The following is a 17,212-nucleotide window of genomic DNA, read 5'->3' on the forward strand; positions in this document are numbered from 1 at the left end:
GTGAGAGTGTCCTAGATAAAAGCCTGGGAAAATATGGACAACGTAGGAAGAACGCTTAAAATGATTGTCATGGATTTGCGAAGGTGACCGAACATCAAAATCGGAGCAAGTATATACAAGTGATGTGGTTATACAGTCGTATAGTGAATGTGGTCATGTCTTCGTCTTCAAATGTTGAAAGTGCATCAAAAAGAATATGCTACACAAAATAGTCTGAAAGTGGTCATGCTGGAGAAAATAAGGTGGACAGCACAATCAATGGTTTGTTGTGATTGCAGGAAGCTCTATTAGTCATCAAAATGGCACAGGTCACTACCCAGAGAATTAAGAGGATGACAAAATAAGAGCAGTGAAGTTAAAATGCTGCTCGTTCCAGTGATAGAAAGGTGTTTTGTTTATCTGATAGAGACTTCTAGTTGCAGATTCCTTACCTTAGAATTTTCCCCCAGGCGTCAGACTGGATCCGGAGATTTTTTCTTCGAGCAATACCCTTGCGTGTCGGTAGGTGGCATCGGTCGACTCCGCAGGCGTCGTAGGCGTCGTGATGACATCTGGAGTAGTACATAGACGTCACCCTCGTGCAGTAACATCAGTTCTTTTCTTTCCGTGCCACGCGCTGATCCGAGAGAGAGCTACCCTCAGCTATTTTTTGGGCGAATTTGGCCATTTTGTCGGTATTTTTTGGTGCCACCTTTGGTGCATCGAGGATGTCCCCGAAGACCGGATTCATGCTGTGCGAGGACTGCCGTCCGCATGATGTCGGTGGCGGACCCTCATCGTGTCTACCTGTGGTGCCTCGAGGGTGACCACGACCTGAAGTAGTGCTCCGAGTGCCGGGCGATGCATCCGAAGGCTTTGAGGGAGCGGTCCCTAAAGCTGATGGCGGCCCGGCACTCGACTCCACGTAGATCCCGATCTCGCTCGAGAGGAATGTCTCGAGATCGGCCGCGGAGCCACCACCACTCGTCTTCTTCGAAATCTTTGGGTCAAGGTAAGAAGAAGTCAAAGAAGTCCCATCGCTCGCCGACTTCACCCGGAGCCTACGTCTGGGTCGGCTCTGCGCTTCCCTGAGTTTCCCGGAGCGACCCCCGCCCAACTCAAAGAGTTCTACGAGGCCATTCACCTCATCTTTGGGCGTGCCGACCCCGATACGGCGCCTTCAGGCCCAAGGGGCTTGGCTGAGGGGCCTTTGGGTTCTGCGCCGGCAGCTTCGGCCCCGGCCACCAAGGCTGCCTCCGGATCGGTGCGCGGAACCACACCGCCGGTTGCACAGTCGAGATCTTCCCTGGTGCCGGGTCGTTTAGTGACACTCACGACGTTGGTACTGCCCACTAATGACGTCGACCCGATTCTCATTCCTGATGACTCGGAGCGGCATCGGCCGACCCCGCCATCGGCTTTGGTGGACCCCATTTGCCCGAGGTCGGATTCGGACCCATTTTCCTATGGGTACGAATACGGGGAGGAATTGGAGGGGTCCCTGGACCCTTATGAATACCAGGAAGACCCTACTATGGACTGGGCACAGGACTTGGGCGAAGCCAGTGGTCTTGACAATTCTCCTGACTCTGGCATGCTGTCTCCTCCTACCGTGGCTACAGCAGAGGGAGCTACCTAATGTATGGTGGTTAGTAGGGCGGCTGAGGTCCTTGGCCTTGAGCTACCTCCTGTCGAAGTCAGGTCTAACCTCCTGACGGAGGTGCTTCAGCATGGGGCTTCTACATCTGAACCCCTTCTCCCATTTAATGAAGCCCTCACTGATGTCCTTTTGGGTACGTGGTCCAAACCCAACACAGGGGCTCCTGTGAACAGGACGATCGCTCGCCGACATCGGCCTGCGCTGAATGACCCGAAGTTCCTGTCGCAACATCCTACGCCTGAGAGTCTTGTTATCCAGGCATCCTCTTCTTCTGGCGCGTTCCCTTCTGCACCCCCGGATAGGGAATCCAAAAGGCTGCAACAATTTGGTAAGAAGTTATTTTCTTCCTCCAGTCTCGCGCTGAGGTCCGTGAACACTGCATGCCTTTTGGGATGTTATTCCCACTCCCTGTGGGATACGGTTGCGCAAGTCTTGCCGCAGACCATCTCCCAAGCAGTCAAACATGGGAGAGACGCAGCGAAGTTCACCATCCGTTGTGGGCTGGATACGACCGACTCTCTGGGCAGATCGGTTGCTACGACAGTGGCCTTAAGGCGCTATGCCTGGTTACGTACTTCTGGTTTCTCGGGGGATGTCCAACTGTCACTCATGGACATGTCCTTTAATGGCACCCGTCTCTTCGGAGACGAAGCGGACTCGGCTTTGGAGAGGTTCAAGGAGTCCAGGGCTATGGCTCGGTCCCTTGGCCTTTCTGCTGCCACACGCCCCCCACAGTCCTCTTTTTGTCCATTTCGTGGCCACGGAAAGGGCGCCCTGTCGCATCCTCAACCCAGCCACCGGGCCATGCACGCTGGGCAGCCTATGCATGCCCGGGGGCGCGGAATCCCACGTGGTCATGGGACAGGGAACCAGAGGTCTGTCCAGTCCACCCCTGCCCCCGCAGCAGCCTCGAAACCTTCCTAGTCCATCCCGTCACTCTCGCCCAGTAGGTGGCAGAATCCGCCATCACCTGCCCCACTGGATACATATCACCACGGACAGCTGGGTTTTGCAAATAATTCGGAAGGGCTACTCCCTCCCTTTCGAATCCGCACCACCACACATGCCACCATCCTTCTATCCCCTTTCGGAGGATCATTTGGTGCTTCTTCGCCAGAAAGTCGCGGCTCTCTTGGCCAAGGGAGCTATAGAAAGGGTCCCTGTGTCAGAAGTAGGTCGTGGTTGTTATTCCTGCTACCTTCTAATACCAAAGAAGGACAAAGGCTTGAGCCCTATCCTAGATCTACGGGACCTGAACTACTTCCTCAAGAAGGAGAATTTCAAAATGCTCACCCTGGCTCAGGTTCTGTCTGCCTTAGACCCAGAAGACTGGATGGTAGCGTTGGACTTGCAGGGCGCTTATTTACACATCCCCATCCTGCCTGCCCACAGACATTACCTATGATTCGTGGTAGGTCACAAGCACTTTCAGTTTACCGTGCTCCCTTTCGGCCTTACCAGTGCCCCTCGGGTGTTCACGAAAGTGATGGCGGTGGTTGCAGCTCATCTGCGCAGGTTAGGGGTCTCAGTCTTCCCCTACCTAGATGACTGGCTGTTGAAGGCGCCTTCACCCCAGACAGTGGTCTCACACCTCCAGACTATGGCGAACCTCCTGCACCAGCTGGGGTTCACTAGCAATGTGCCGAAGTCATACCTGATTCCCTCTCAGACGCTCCCTTTCTTCGGGGCAGTTCTGGACACAGTGCGGTTTCTGGCTTATCCTCCCCAAAAGCGAGTCCAAGACATTCAGGCTATGATTCCGATCTTTCAGCCTTGGTCTTGGGTTTCGGTGAGACAGACTCTGAGTCTGCTGGGCCTGTTGGCCTCCTGCATCCTGCTAGTAACACATGCCAGGTGGCATATGCGGGCTCTGCAGTGGGACTTGAAGTTCCAGTGGGCGCAGCATCAGGGGAATCTCTCCGACATGGTCCAGATCTCGGAGGGGACTGCGAAAGACCTGCAGTGGTGGCTTTCGAATCCCAATTGGTTCAATGGCATATCCCTCTCCCTTACCCAACCAGATCTCTCAATAGTGACAGATGCGTAGCTTCTGGGTTGGGGCGGCCACATGGGAGAGTCGGAGATCAGAGGCCCCTGGTCTCTGGTGGAGTCGGGACTCCACATCAACATGCTGGAGCTCCGAGCGATCAGACTTGCGTTGAAAGCATTCCTTCCCTCTCTCTCAAAGGAAAAGTGGTGCAGGTGTTCACGGACAACACTACCGCCATGTGGTACTCCAACAAACAAGGTGGGGTAGGGTCCTGGACCCTATGTCAGAAGGCACTACGCCTCTGGACATGGCTGGAACATCAGGGCATTATCCTGATGGTTCAACAGGTGGCAGGGTCTCTCAACGCCAGAGCAGACTAACTCTGCCACTGACGCACTGTAGATCACGAATGGCATCTCCATCCGGAGACGGCGCAATGTCTCTTTCTCAAGTGGGGAGAGCCTTGGTTAGATCGGTTCGCCTCTGCAGAGAACGCGCAATGTCAGCTATTTTGCGCGTTGGAGTTTCCAAGGCAGCACTCGCTCGGAGACGCTTTTCGTCTCGAGTGGAACTCTGGCCTCCTTTACGCCTTCCTGCCTATCCCTCTTCTGCCCATAGTTCTCAAGAAGATCAAGAGCAACCGGGCCCAAGTTATCTTGGTGGCTCCGGACTGGGCTCGGAGAGTGTGATATCCCGAGCTACTGAGCATGTCCATCAATCCTCCCCTCAGACTGCCTCTTCGGGCGGATCTTCTGTCGCAGCAGCAGGAGACGGTCCTCCACCCCAACCTGTCCAACCTCCGCCTTCATGCGTGGAGATTGAGCGGCAACAGTTGACAGCATTTTTCCTTCCACCCGAAGTCTGCAATGTTATCTTGGCAGCCAGGCGTCCCTTGACTAAAACTGTATACGCCTGTTGTTGGAATAAGTTTGTGGCATGGTGCACCAACAAATCTGTTGACCCCCTATCTGCCCCTCTTTTAGAGGTTCTTCTATTCATTCTTTCCTTAGCCCAGCAGGGCTCTGCATTGGGCACCATTAACGGGTAGCTGTCTACCATTGCCGCCCTTCTTGGGCTTCCTGATCATCTCTCACTCTTTAAATCTCCTCTTGTGAGTAGGTTCTTAAAGGGGCTCACCACTTATTTCCTCCCACTCACTTCATAATGCCTCAGTGGGATCTTAATCTTGTGCTCACTTTCTTGATGTGTACTCCCTTTGAGTCTATGCATAATTGTCCCTTACGGCTCCTCACATTCAAAACTGTCTTTCTTATCGCCATCACCTCTGCTCGCAGGGTGAATGAGCTTCAGGCCCTTTCTTCAAAGCCTCCGTACTTCTCCGTACACCCCGGCAAAGTGGTATTACGCACTAGAGCTTCCTTCCTTCCTAAGGTGGTTACACCATTTCATGTAGGCCAGTCCATCACTTTGCCTACCTTCTACGCACCCCCACATACTTCCCATGAGGAGGAGAGACTCCACCGTCTGGAACCAAAAAGAGCGTTGCTGTTCTATCTCAATCGTACTAAAGACTTCCGGGTGGACAATCAACTCTTTGTTGGCTATGTGGGTGCGAAGAAAGGGAAGGTGGTGCAGAAATGTACCATCTCTCGATGGGTGCTTCTTTGCATCAAAATGTGCTATGCTTTGGCGAAAAAGCAACCTTCTGATGGCTTGCGGGCTCATTCTACCAGGGCCACTGCTGCATCCACTGCGTTAGCACGCGGAGTTCCTGTCCTGGATATCTGTCAGGCAGCTACATGGGCGTCTCTGCACACGTTTGCTAAGCATTACTGCCTGGACAGCTAGGTCCGTTGGGACGGCTACTTTGGTCATTCGGTCCTGCAGGACTTTCTAGTATGATCTTAGTTCGCACCCCACCACCGAGGATGGCATTGCTTGGGTATCAATTCTTACGGTAAGGAATCTGCAACTAGAAGTCTCTATCAGATGTACAAGTTACTTACCTTTGGTAACGAAATAACTGGTATGACATGTTCTAGTTGCAGATTCCTTACCGCCCACCCATCCTCCCCGCTTGCGAACTGATTTCTAGGGTCAGGGATTCCCCCCTTTCAGGTCCTTAGCTCTGGTGCACCAATATCAGTGTTCTTAGCGGCTCTGTGCTCTGGCGTGGAAAGTCATTAAAAGAAACTGATGTCACTGCATGAGGGCGGCGTCCACGTACTACTCCCGACGTCATCACGGCGACCACGATGCCTACGACGCCTGCAGAGTTGACTGACGCCACCTACTGACGTGCAAGGGTATTGCTCGAGGAAAAAATCTCCGGATCCAGTCTGACTCCTGGGGGAAAATTCTAAGGTAAAGAATCTGCAACTAGAATATGTCTCTACCAGATATTTTGTTACCGAAAGTAAGTAGCTTGTACTTTAAGCCAAGTAACGATTACAGATATATTCTCAAAAATAAAGCTTATAATTATTTTGCAAGAGAACATGCAGACACGACTTTCTGTAGCAGATATTTTGCCCTGCTGAATTCAGTTTTTTGGCAATGTCTTTCTCAGAATTGGGCTTCTAGCACATAGGCCTCTATTTTCCCTTGTCTAAGGTCTCATGATAAATAACATACCACCAGAACTCTCATGTTAAAGGCACACTATCTAAATCTAATGTTGAAACTGTACCTCCCTCTGTTCCACATTTTCTGTACTAAAGCACCATCATATCCCCAGTACCACTTAACAAGAGCCTCCTCTTGTTTTCTGTGGATCCTGAAATCCCTATTGCCCACACTGGCCAGTTCTAGACAAGTGAGCAGGCTGTGCAGTGGTGTGGTGGTGATGTGTTCACAGATGATGTGGTGGAGTCTAGACTTTAGATGGCACTTTTGTAAAAAGCCAGGATGGAATGTGCTGATCGCTTTTAGGCGTGGGAGACCTCTTCTTTTAATTTGATGGTAGGTGAATGGCTCAGCTCAGTTCATTTGCCTTTAATAATAAATTAATTGATCAACTTCCTCCTCTCCATTTCATAGTCGTAGCTGTTAGCATGCAATTAGTGCCATCATGATATTAGTGATAATAATATTGAGTTCACCTCCCAGAATAACATAAGCCATTCTCTGTGGTGGGTCTATCAATCTCCACATTTCTACGCCGTTTGCTTTTTCTGTATTGGTTACTACGTGCAGATCAATGAATCTACAGAAGCACTAAAACCACTCTTGTGTATGATATCCCTTCCACAGTCCAGGGACGCCAGTCACTTATTTTTGGTAGCAGATAAGTTTTTCTTTTGGTCCTGCGGCATCCAGTGGCGTAACGCAAAATGACGCCCCTGCAGCAGAACGTGAGGAGAGCCCCCTGATTCCCGCATACCTCACAGATAAGCATTGACTATTGGCCAGTTGGATCCCCTTGAAAGGCAAGGGGTTCCTGTACAGTCGGGCCTCCCCTGCGTTCTAGGGGGTGCAAGGGCCTGCCTTAGACGCTTGACTGCATTCTATTCCCTTTCCTCATTTGATTTATTGAATGAACAAACAATGTATGTTTTATTTTAATTGTTTATTTTTGTTTTTCCAAAGGCCTAGTCAGTGAAATGTGTGTGTTTAGCCAAACTGTAACTTCTATTTAGGCCTAGACTCATCGAGCACTGAGAGAACATGTACTAGTTCTGCTTTGGGTGTGTGTGCTGTTGGTGATTTATGGATGAGGAAATGCAGTCAGGACGGCGATTTCGTGTTTGTTGCTAGGCCTCTTAAAACGCCTTGTGGCCAGAGAGCATTACCAAGGGAGCGAGCTGTCACAGCTCCTGGTGCATGTGCCGCAGCTTGTGCGACCCCTGCCTGTTCCTCCTCGTGCTTGTTACCCACCCTCTTTCCTGATGCTTTTTTATGATGTCAGATTCACTAAGGGAGTGTTCGGGACTGGGAGAGTATTTTTCCAAAGGACTACGTTCAAATAGAGCAAACCGTTTTACATTTCACCAAAAAACAAGGACTATAATATTTTTAAACTGCTTGAAATCCTTTCACTTTAAACTCTGTTCCCCAGTCGAACGCTGGGAAGCTTGGCTGCCATTTCGGTAATTCCTTCCTCTTCGCTTCCGTACTTGTATTATCACAATGTAGGGAGTGGTTGGCTGCGTGCTCTGTCAACTTTGCCGTCAGTTGGTGGTGATGCCAGGGGACGATTTGACAGCACTTCCGGAAACAGTGGTGCTTAGTATTACAGTTACATGCAGATTACTCTTAGGTCCTTGATATTAAACTGAGGTGCTTGAAATTACTTTGCGCTCTTTTACATTACTTTCTGCTCCGTCAGATTACTTATTGATCCTTTAAATGACAACACTCATTCAGATTACTCCGAATACTTGATGTCCGATTATTCACCGGCCATTCTCTTTTCTTCCAGTTTGAGAACGAGATCATCACCAAGCTCGACCACGAAGTGGAAGGAGGCAGAGGAGATGAGCAATACAAAGTGCTTTTTGATAAAATGTGAGTGTTTGCACAACCACCAGTGTCATTATTGATACCTCTTAGCAGGGTTTGGGCATGGCGGCCGGAAAAGGAAGTTTACTTCCTCCAGATGCCTGTCTGAATTTATCTGCACTTTATGATGTTTCAGGATAGCGGTTTATCTGCTTTTATTTGTAGAGCGATCTGTCATATCAATTTCTCCATAGGCGGCATGCGAGAGTACCTATACGTTCTACATATTTGTAATTGTGACACACGTACACATTGGTAGTTCTCCTAGCATTATACATATTCTGCGTCCGGGTGATAAGGAAATCTGATAGTGCCAGAAGGCTGGTCTGCCAGGTCAGTGGACCATTTCTTTCGCTGTCGGGTTCATTAATGGGCGCACTTTAATTTTTTCTGTGTGGGTCTATTTTCTGTCCCATTGCGACCCTGTGTCCTAGAAATAAATGCTACGTTTCTAAGTGTAATGAAGTAAATCTGTGTGTTCTCGCCCAGCCTCCTGGAGCACTGCCGGAAGCACAAGTATCTGGCCAAGACGGGGGAGAACTTCGTGGTGCTGGTGGTGCGCTTGATGGAGAGGCTGCTGGACTACCGAACCATCATGCACGACGAGAACAAGGAGAACCGCATGAGCTGCACGGTGAACGTCCTGGTGAGTGCGGGCCCGCCCGGGCGCCCTGTGATAAGTGAGCCTTCAGGAACAAGCACAACTCGCATGATTTGTGCGCCGTCGGGCTGCCAAGGCGCATAATATTTCAGTGTTATGTCCTTGAGAGATACTGGGCTTGATGTATTGCCGCGAGGAAAAGCCCACACAGCCCCAGCCTAAGAGCCGTTCGTGTTTGTCTTCCTTTCAGTGACTAACATCAGCAATTAGATAATGGCTCACCCTCGACATGGCTTTTCTTGGGGAAAACATTTACAGAGAAAAGCCTGCTTTTTATTTTTGCTTAATACGTAAAGTGTATTTTCCAACAACGGCACAACGTCGGCGTCATCACCAAGTAGTTCAGCAAATGATGTTTCAAAGTGGCAGTGACAATATCAGGAAGAAATAATTAAAATCTCACTATTGCAGAGCAGCAAAGCTCATCATCAACCATTATGCAGATTGAGTGGAGGCCTGGTCCGGAAGCTATAGTCCGATGGGGGTCTGAAGAAACTAGGCAAAATGAGTCCTATGGGTAAGGGAAGACGGGAGACACCCAGGCGTCACCTTCTTCACAAAGGGTGCCAAAATGCAGCAGTAGAAAACTAGGAGCCTAGAAGATGCGCACCAAACACGTACCCCACCCCTTGGTAGGGTGGAGGAAGCTGGGTAAGGTAGAGTAAAGCATCCAGAGGAGGGCTGAACTGGCTGCACAAAGGTAGCCCAAAAATGGGCAGCGATTTTTTTAAGTTCCAATGTTTTGCAGGTAGCAGTTAATATAAGGGGTTCTTCAGTTCACCAGAACCAGGACTTATTTCCCTGTGTCCTTGGGGAACTCTCCAAGAGAGATTTCAGGGCGCACCCCCACAACCTGAATCACACAGCAAAAAACCTTTTGGCTAATGGCATAGGTTTGGCATTCGAATTTGGCTTGACACCTACCCCTACTAGCAAGGCAAAGTTAAGGCAACTAAAGAATTAGAATCGTATAGCAGATAATCCAGCTATCCCCCTTGCAGGTTCTGAAGAAGGTTTCAACATGAGGGCCCATGAGGGAGCAGGGACAAAAAACTCTGAAATCGGTGGTCAAGCATCCAGATGTGACCAAAAAAAAGATATGGAAGGAAGTGAGGACCCTTCCCAGAGCCCCGCTCACCTGCCTTTGTGGTTACTCCAGTTGGAGTTTTCCCAAAAAACGGCCCAAGACAGTTTAGCTTGATTTACCACCTTTCATTCTCTGAGGGTGAGTCAGACAATAACTGGCTAGACCAAGACTATTCGTCCATATCAGCCTATTTGATGATGCAGTGGACCTAATTAGGGCACCTAGTTCAAGAGGACTTCTGGCGAACACTGATGTTCAGTTCATCTTCTGCCTACTACTGGTTCACCTCAGTAATTTCCACCTGCTGGGTCCATAATTTATCCTAGAGGGGAGTAAGAAGCATATTTAAATGTCCCCCATATCATAGATTGGGGGGGCAGTCTTTATGGCTGCAGAGGTCACATCTTCATATAATTGTGGGTTATCTAGGTTAGCATAATATGTATTAATGTAATCGACATGTTGTAATATGATCCCTGGATGCTAAGGGAGCATTAGACCGCTGGATTCCTACACCTGCTCGTTCCACAGTATGCCTAAATAGTGCTCCCATCCAAAGCAGTATGGCAGGACCGCAGGAATATATCGAAGGGAAAAATTGTGTTGTCCCTAGCTTCTAGCATAATCAGTATCTGAGAGAGACATCTAGCCACAGATTCCTTACCTTAGGATTCATCCCCAGGAATCAGACTGGATCCAGCATTTTTTTCCAGCAGTACCTCTGCACGTCAGTAGAGGGCATCGTGTGACTCCATAGTGATGTCGTTCACCAGATGTGATGTCAACGGAGTCGATATAATCCCCTCCTTGACGCACTGATGTCAGTTCTCTCTTCTCTGCACTGCAATGCACATCTGGAGTTCCTCAGGTCAAGTCGGCCTATCTCTAACAAACTTCTTCTGTCAAGGAAGCAGTGTGCCCTTTTTTCTTCTTGCCCTCTGGGTTTAAACCTTGTGGGTCCTGTGGCAGCTAGATATCGGTAATGGACCCCCATATGATTTTTATGTGGTGCCTTGGAGAACACCATGACTCAGGATTGCGGCTCCAGACGTTACCTTCATCTGAAGGCATTGCGGGAATGACATAGTAAGATGTTGGCACATTTGGCAGAGGAACCGCGCCATCATCAGTCTCACTGCAGGCCCAGGGAGTGACACAAGTTCGTTCAGGAGCTGTTTCTGCGATCGTATGTCCCCCTTGATGTCGAAAGGGCAGACTGCTAAATGCAAGTGGTTTAAGTCGCCGCAACTGCCTTTGTCAGTTAAGTCTAGCATTTCCTATGCCCCCTCCGATCTCCGGTTGAGAGGTCGTCACACAATTCCACCCTGAGCCTCCCTGCTTTCTCTGGAACCAGGGAGACTCTGGCCCAGATGCAAGATTATTAGCCTTCCCTTCATGCCATCTTTGGGCTCCAGCCTTTCTCTGTTGAGCTTCCTAGCCTAAAGGAGGTGAGAGGTGTTCTATCGGAATCCACGCCGACGGGTTCATCCACAGCGTCAATGATTCGTACTGGCTCTGATGCAGAGCCCTTCACTATGGAGCCCCTGTGGACCAATATCTAGCCCATAGACACTGGCACACCCCTGGGAGCCTGGTTTGTCTTTTCTGACCTCCAACTCTGAGAAGTTTAGCCTTTTCTGACCTCAGCGTCCTCCCAAACGTTCTTCCAGAAAGAGAGTCCAGATGGCTGGATACTTATGGATGAAATATTTTCTCCTCAACCAGCTCAGCTGTGGTCGATAAATACCTCTTTATTCTGGGCTGTCTTTCCCATGAATTGCGGGATTCGGTGGCACGCTTGCTACCTTTGTTTCCAGAGGAGACTCAAAGCAAACTCGCCCAGACATTTCCGGATGGATACCACAGACACGGTTGGCCGAGTCATTGCCCACTCTGCAGCGCTGATCCTTCATGCCTGGCTATGACTCTTTGGCTTTTCAGTGGCTGTCTGATCCGCTTTGGTAGACATGCCTTTTAATAGCACCCGTCTGTTCAGCACTCATGCTGATTTCACATTACAAAGCTTCGGGGACAGTGGGGTTATAAAAGGTTTGTAAATATGTCTAGACTATGACATTACAGATGGTCCCCTTCTAGTGTGAAGTCTTATACTTGCGTTTGGGTTATGTTTCCTCTCTCTTTTTTCATTCAGTGTAAACCATTCCACCTTCTGGTGGCACCTTGTACGGTGTTCCTGCCTCTGCAGGTATTCCTATTTTTCAGCTACTGGCAGCTTTTTGTTGTATGCTGTCTGGGAGATGTATTTTCTTTGTGACCCTCAGTGGGTTTAGCCCCTGTTGACACAGGTTTTTTTTCTTTTTCTCTGTGAGAGCTTCATGCTCAAGAGATGGTACAGGGAATGGTTTGTACCCTGCTCTATGTAGGCCATTTTCTGTATGCCGTATAGGCGTTGCTAAAGATCTTGTATTACTCTTCATATACCTTATAGCTAACTTGTCTTTTGTCTCCCTGGGAACTTTTGAGCATGGTCTTTTAAGTGCACACTAGTTTTTTTTTTTTTATATCAGTGGCAAGGTCTTGTGTCGCTGTTGGTGCAGGCTTTCCAGGACAAGGGTTTGAATCCTGCCTAGACTGATAGATTCACTTTTGGTGGCAAAATAGCTACCATTTTGTTTGTATTGTTTCCCTTTAATATTCATATTGGAACATTATTTATGCTTCTCTTTCTAGTGTTGCTCTTCTCAGATTAGACTCTTCCTTTCCTATGTGGAGTACTGGGGACAGTGGTACCACTTTTCCACATCCGTGCATCTTGCATATTTTTAGAGAGCACTCTATTGGTATGCCTCAACAGCATGGGTTCTTCCCGCTGAAATCTCTGGCACTGGTCATTCACAGGTGAAAATTCCATCTTGTGTCTGTGCGAGTCATGCTCACTGCATTTTTCTCTTGTGCTGCTAGTCTTGCTGTCCTTACTCTCTGTTTTGGCACAGAAGAAACTGATGTCAGCGGGTTGGGGAGGATAATATATGCTCTCCGTTAACGTCACATCCAGTTGAAATGGTGATACGGAGTCCACACGATTCCCTCTACCAAGATACAGAGGTACTGTTGTAAAACAATTCCGGATCCACTCTGGCACCTGGACCAGATCCTGTCTCTACCAGATAAGGAGTTACTGAAGGTAGGTAGCTTGTTTATCAGTGCTAAGGGAAAATTGAGTTTCCTGACAGGAGAGATGGGTTATCCTCTTGCTTGTTTAAATAGGACAGTACTTGTCTAACTTTCTTTTCATTGTTAATTAAATAACCTTGCAGGATATTAACTGACTTACCGATCTATGAGTGATGCTAGCTAGAGTTTCCTAATTGGGACTGATTGTATCTCGTTATATTCCATCTGCCAGATGTCAAAGAAAAAACTAAGAACTCTCCTTTGTTAATTCTGCCCTACCCTATACAATCTATACTTCCATGTTGTAATGCCCTCAATCGCAACCTTCAGTGAGCTTCCCCATCCCAGGAACCACATAAACATGTCTGCGATCACAACTGAGAATTCTAACTAGCATGGGAACAAGACAAGTGAATTACACCTGTGCATTGACCAGAGGCACTCTCCAAATGAGGGACATGGCTCATACCTTGCTGAGACACTGTTATAGCAACGTTCCCAACCTGAACATTTACAGTTGGTCCAATGGCAGGATACCAGGCCGGGCAGAAGACTGCCCAAGACAGTCGAATCACGCCTTGCATGGGAGGCAAAGTAGTATTTGGCTCTAATCCCCTAGATACATCTATTTCTCTGGTATTAACCTCTCAGCGAGGTTGCCTAGGCCTTCTCATGGCCCTTCTTATCTATTGTGACACAGTTACCTGCTACCTTCTGCAAAACCAAAGACATATAACTCCACCATGATCAATAATTGCTGAACGCCTCAATGCAGCTTACCCCCATGGCTATTTACCCCTCATAATCAATGTAGGGTATTAAATGAAATAATCAATATAGGAGATAAAATCGTTTTAAGCAAAAAGAGGGTGGTAGCACACTGGCCACCCTTTCCAGGATTCAATTCACCCCAACGCATCATGTAACTGCAGTGCATGATAACACTTACTTTAGTGACAGTTTGTAGTTTTTCACCCTTGGTGGTGCAACCAGGGCTATATATCAATCATAGACACGTTTCAGGATAGTTGTCCTTCAGTGAAGACCCAACACATCATTACAGGGGTTCTAGAAATGCTGTCCAAAGTACGAAATGTGTAATTAAATTGGTTTTGTTTAACAGTTGCCTGAACCTTTGATGAATGAATCAAAAAGAGCATGGAAAAATGAGGAAGGTAGCTCTCACTGATGGCTATAATTGTATGATTCCTCTCTAGGAAACGAGGAAATGAATAATCACTTCTTTGTGTTCCAGAGTTCTGTGTAACTCAAAGACACCAAATAGAACTCATTTATACCCATCAGAGATACTATTCTATACAGGAGACCCAAAGTGTCACGAAAGAAACCACATACAGATTTACGATCTATGTGGAACCTGCCCATGGTCACAGGGCATTATCAGTGCAGCATCTGTAATGTGTGTTCACTTTCCGCAAGGGGAACAACACTGGATCTTACTACCCCTTGGACCTTGAAATCACAAACAAACTGTAATTTGGAGAATGTGGTGTACAGCTTTACATACCCATGTCCTTCAAGCTATGTGGGTATCACTACAAGAAAGGTGAAAGTAAGGATCAATGAGCACAGGAGCACTAAGTGCAAGACGAGTAACACCACACTTACCAGACATTACCTGGAGAGAGGACATTCAAAGAGCAACCTGTAATATTTGATATTGGATCGAATTATTAGAAATCCAGCCACCCTAATGAAACGTGTTCAAAATAAACAGAGGTGGATATATGATCTGGGTACAGATAAATGTGGCCTGAAATGACATAAATGTGGGTCAATTATAACTGAGCAACTGAAGGTGTGATTACCGTAGCAATCTAATTTGCATGAATAGACTGGGTTTAATTTCAGTTGACCGTGCTTTAGCGTATGATACAACATACAAAGATAGAGGAGAATAGCTACAAGTAATAAGAAGTATGGGATTGCGAAATACATATTGGCATGATTATAACAAATCATAGCGGAGCACAGAAATGGAGAGAAGTACTTTTGCCTCCCTTGATACTCCAGAAAATAAAGAGAAGTAACATCATTACGAAATAATACGAAATATGGAGGAAAAGGAGGAAACCCAATCTCCCACGATTCCTCAAGAAAGAGCTCAACACCATTAATAGTTGAGGATTAGTAACAAAAACCATAGAACCCACAGCGACTTTGAGATTAAAGTTTAGTATTATTAATAATAAAAGTTAGAACAAGGAACAAGAAAAGGAGTTTTATCTCTTAACATCCCTGAGGAAAGTGTGAAATATCACCAGCAATATATAGTGAGTTACTTAATAGACTGGGCTTGTAATCACCAACATTTCATCATGCAGCGTGGTGATTTAAACATGCAGAAACAGGCACGTTAGGACAAGAGAAACAAAAATTCCCAGGAATGATGAGCCAGTAATGACAATGGGTGACATAAAAAGAGATGTGCTACACGCAAATGCTATCTGGCGTGTCAGAGGAGAGTTAATATAGGTGTGCACAGGAGGCAATGTACCCTTGACGAAGTAAGTGAAGGAGCAGACCTGGGATTCTGCATGGCGATTTTTATGCCTTACTGGTGGATGCAAGGGCAATATATCTGTATGGATGCAGAGAATGATTATATATTAGGGATTCCTGGCAGAATGGATACGAGGGTGCTAGAATGTCTTAGAAATGAATGAATGAATGGAAGAGAATGTGTGGAGTAACAGTCATATGGTATCCGCACAAATTAAACGAAACCCCAAAGAAGTGGTGTAATATTAGGAGCTTACACTAGGCAAATGTTTGAATGTGGTTACAGACCATGAGCAACAATATTGAATATTGTGTGTGGTATTACTGACGAATCCATCAATTGCAGTGACTAAGGGTTATGATCAAGCAACATGAATATTATCTATCCTTGCATCTAATGAGAAGAATTACCAGGTGCACAAATGATATCATAAGTACAATGACTGAATGGCAGAAATAGTAGAATGCATTAGACATTGTATAAGTTGTATGTCCAAAGTTGCATAAACATAAGGGACAGACCATAAACAGGAGACCAGTTGCACTAGTAAGAGATATTGTAACGCATAGTGGAACACACATTACAAAACATTGCTTTCTCCACCGTTGAAGAGTGTGACTACAGGGAAATGTCAAATCCCTTTTAGCCAATAAGGTTGGATCAGGAACCCAGTGAGGCGTGTTAAGAAACTATGTATCAATGATGTTGCACCTTCTTAGAGCCCTTTATGTAGATCAGTACAAGACTATGGGCCTGATTTAGATATTGATGGACGAGTTACTCGACCACAATGGTGATTGATATCCTGTCTGCCAATATCTAAATCCCATTATTTCCTATGGGATTTAGATATTGGCAGACAGGATATTGGAGTAATTCATCTGCTAATATCTAAATCAAGCTCTATATGCAGTGTTAAGTGTCTAAATTATTAAAGTTAAGAATGTTCACCAATATGATAGATGTGGAGATGTAATTCACAATAGCCATTGAGAGTTGTTTTGCAGTGACCACTGTGATGGGTGATGCATAGATCAAAAAAGCCACACAGCTAAAAAAATCTCAGTGATCTTACTGTATTTATGTTTTATTTACCTACAGGTTCTGTTACGTTGCAATGACTGGTAGGAGACCCTTATGCCTCCTTGTTTGTGACACTGCTTTATTATAAGGAGTAGGTAGGCAGGGAATCTTTAGCCCTGAAGAAAACCAAGTGGCCTGAATGGGCAGTCTGTAGTTGGCTGAAACATGTAGGCGATGGAACTTTTTGAATCCAGAAACAATTATGTTTCAAGACTCATCCAAAACTTTTAATAATGACATAGGTAGCCATTAAATAAAGAGATACATGGGGTTTACCCACAGTCATTTTTAACTGGAATCCTGCACTTGTCCAGAAAAAATATATTATCTTCAGCTCCTAAAAATTCCAGTGTGGTTGTACCCACTCGAGTGGTATTTACCCAGCAGAGAAGAGGCTCATTTGATGATGCATGCTGCCGTTTGACGGGTAGAGTGTCTCCTCTAAGGCCTTAAATAGAGGGCTGACTGATTTTCATGTCTACGCAATTTTGTGGTGTGCATTTGATTTTGTTCGGTCAATTTAGTTTCTCTCCTTCTTTCTTGGTGTGAAAGTGAGGCAGCAGGAGTACTCATCAAAACGTGCGACTTTCATAGATTACTCCTGTGTTTTTAATCTATAAACAGTTGGTGAG

General features: G+C 46.8%; 1 protein-coding gene across 1 annotated transcript in view; it reads left to right on the forward strand.

Moving 5' to 3' along the window:
- Positions 1-17,212, forward strand: part of DOCK1 (dedicator of cytokinesis 1) — a 1,072,828-nt gene that overhangs the window by 760,725 nt on the left and 294,891 nt on the right. Inside the window, exons 34-35 of the mRNA XM_069239713.1 lie at positions 8,011-8,096; positions 8,580-8,736. Coding sequence (XP_069095814.1) covers positions 8,011-8,096; positions 8,580-8,736 — 243 coding nt within the window. The remainder of the gene's footprint in view (positions 1-8,010; positions 8,097-8,579; positions 8,737-17,212) is intronic.

This window comes from Pleurodeles waltl, chromosome 6 (assembly GCF_031143425.1).
Source record: "Pleurodeles waltl isolate 20211129_DDA chromosome 6, aPleWal1.hap1.20221129, whole genome shotgun sequence".
Classification (NCBI taxonomy): Eukaryota; Metazoa; Chordata; class Amphibia; order Caudata; family Salamandridae; genus Pleurodeles; species Pleurodeles waltl.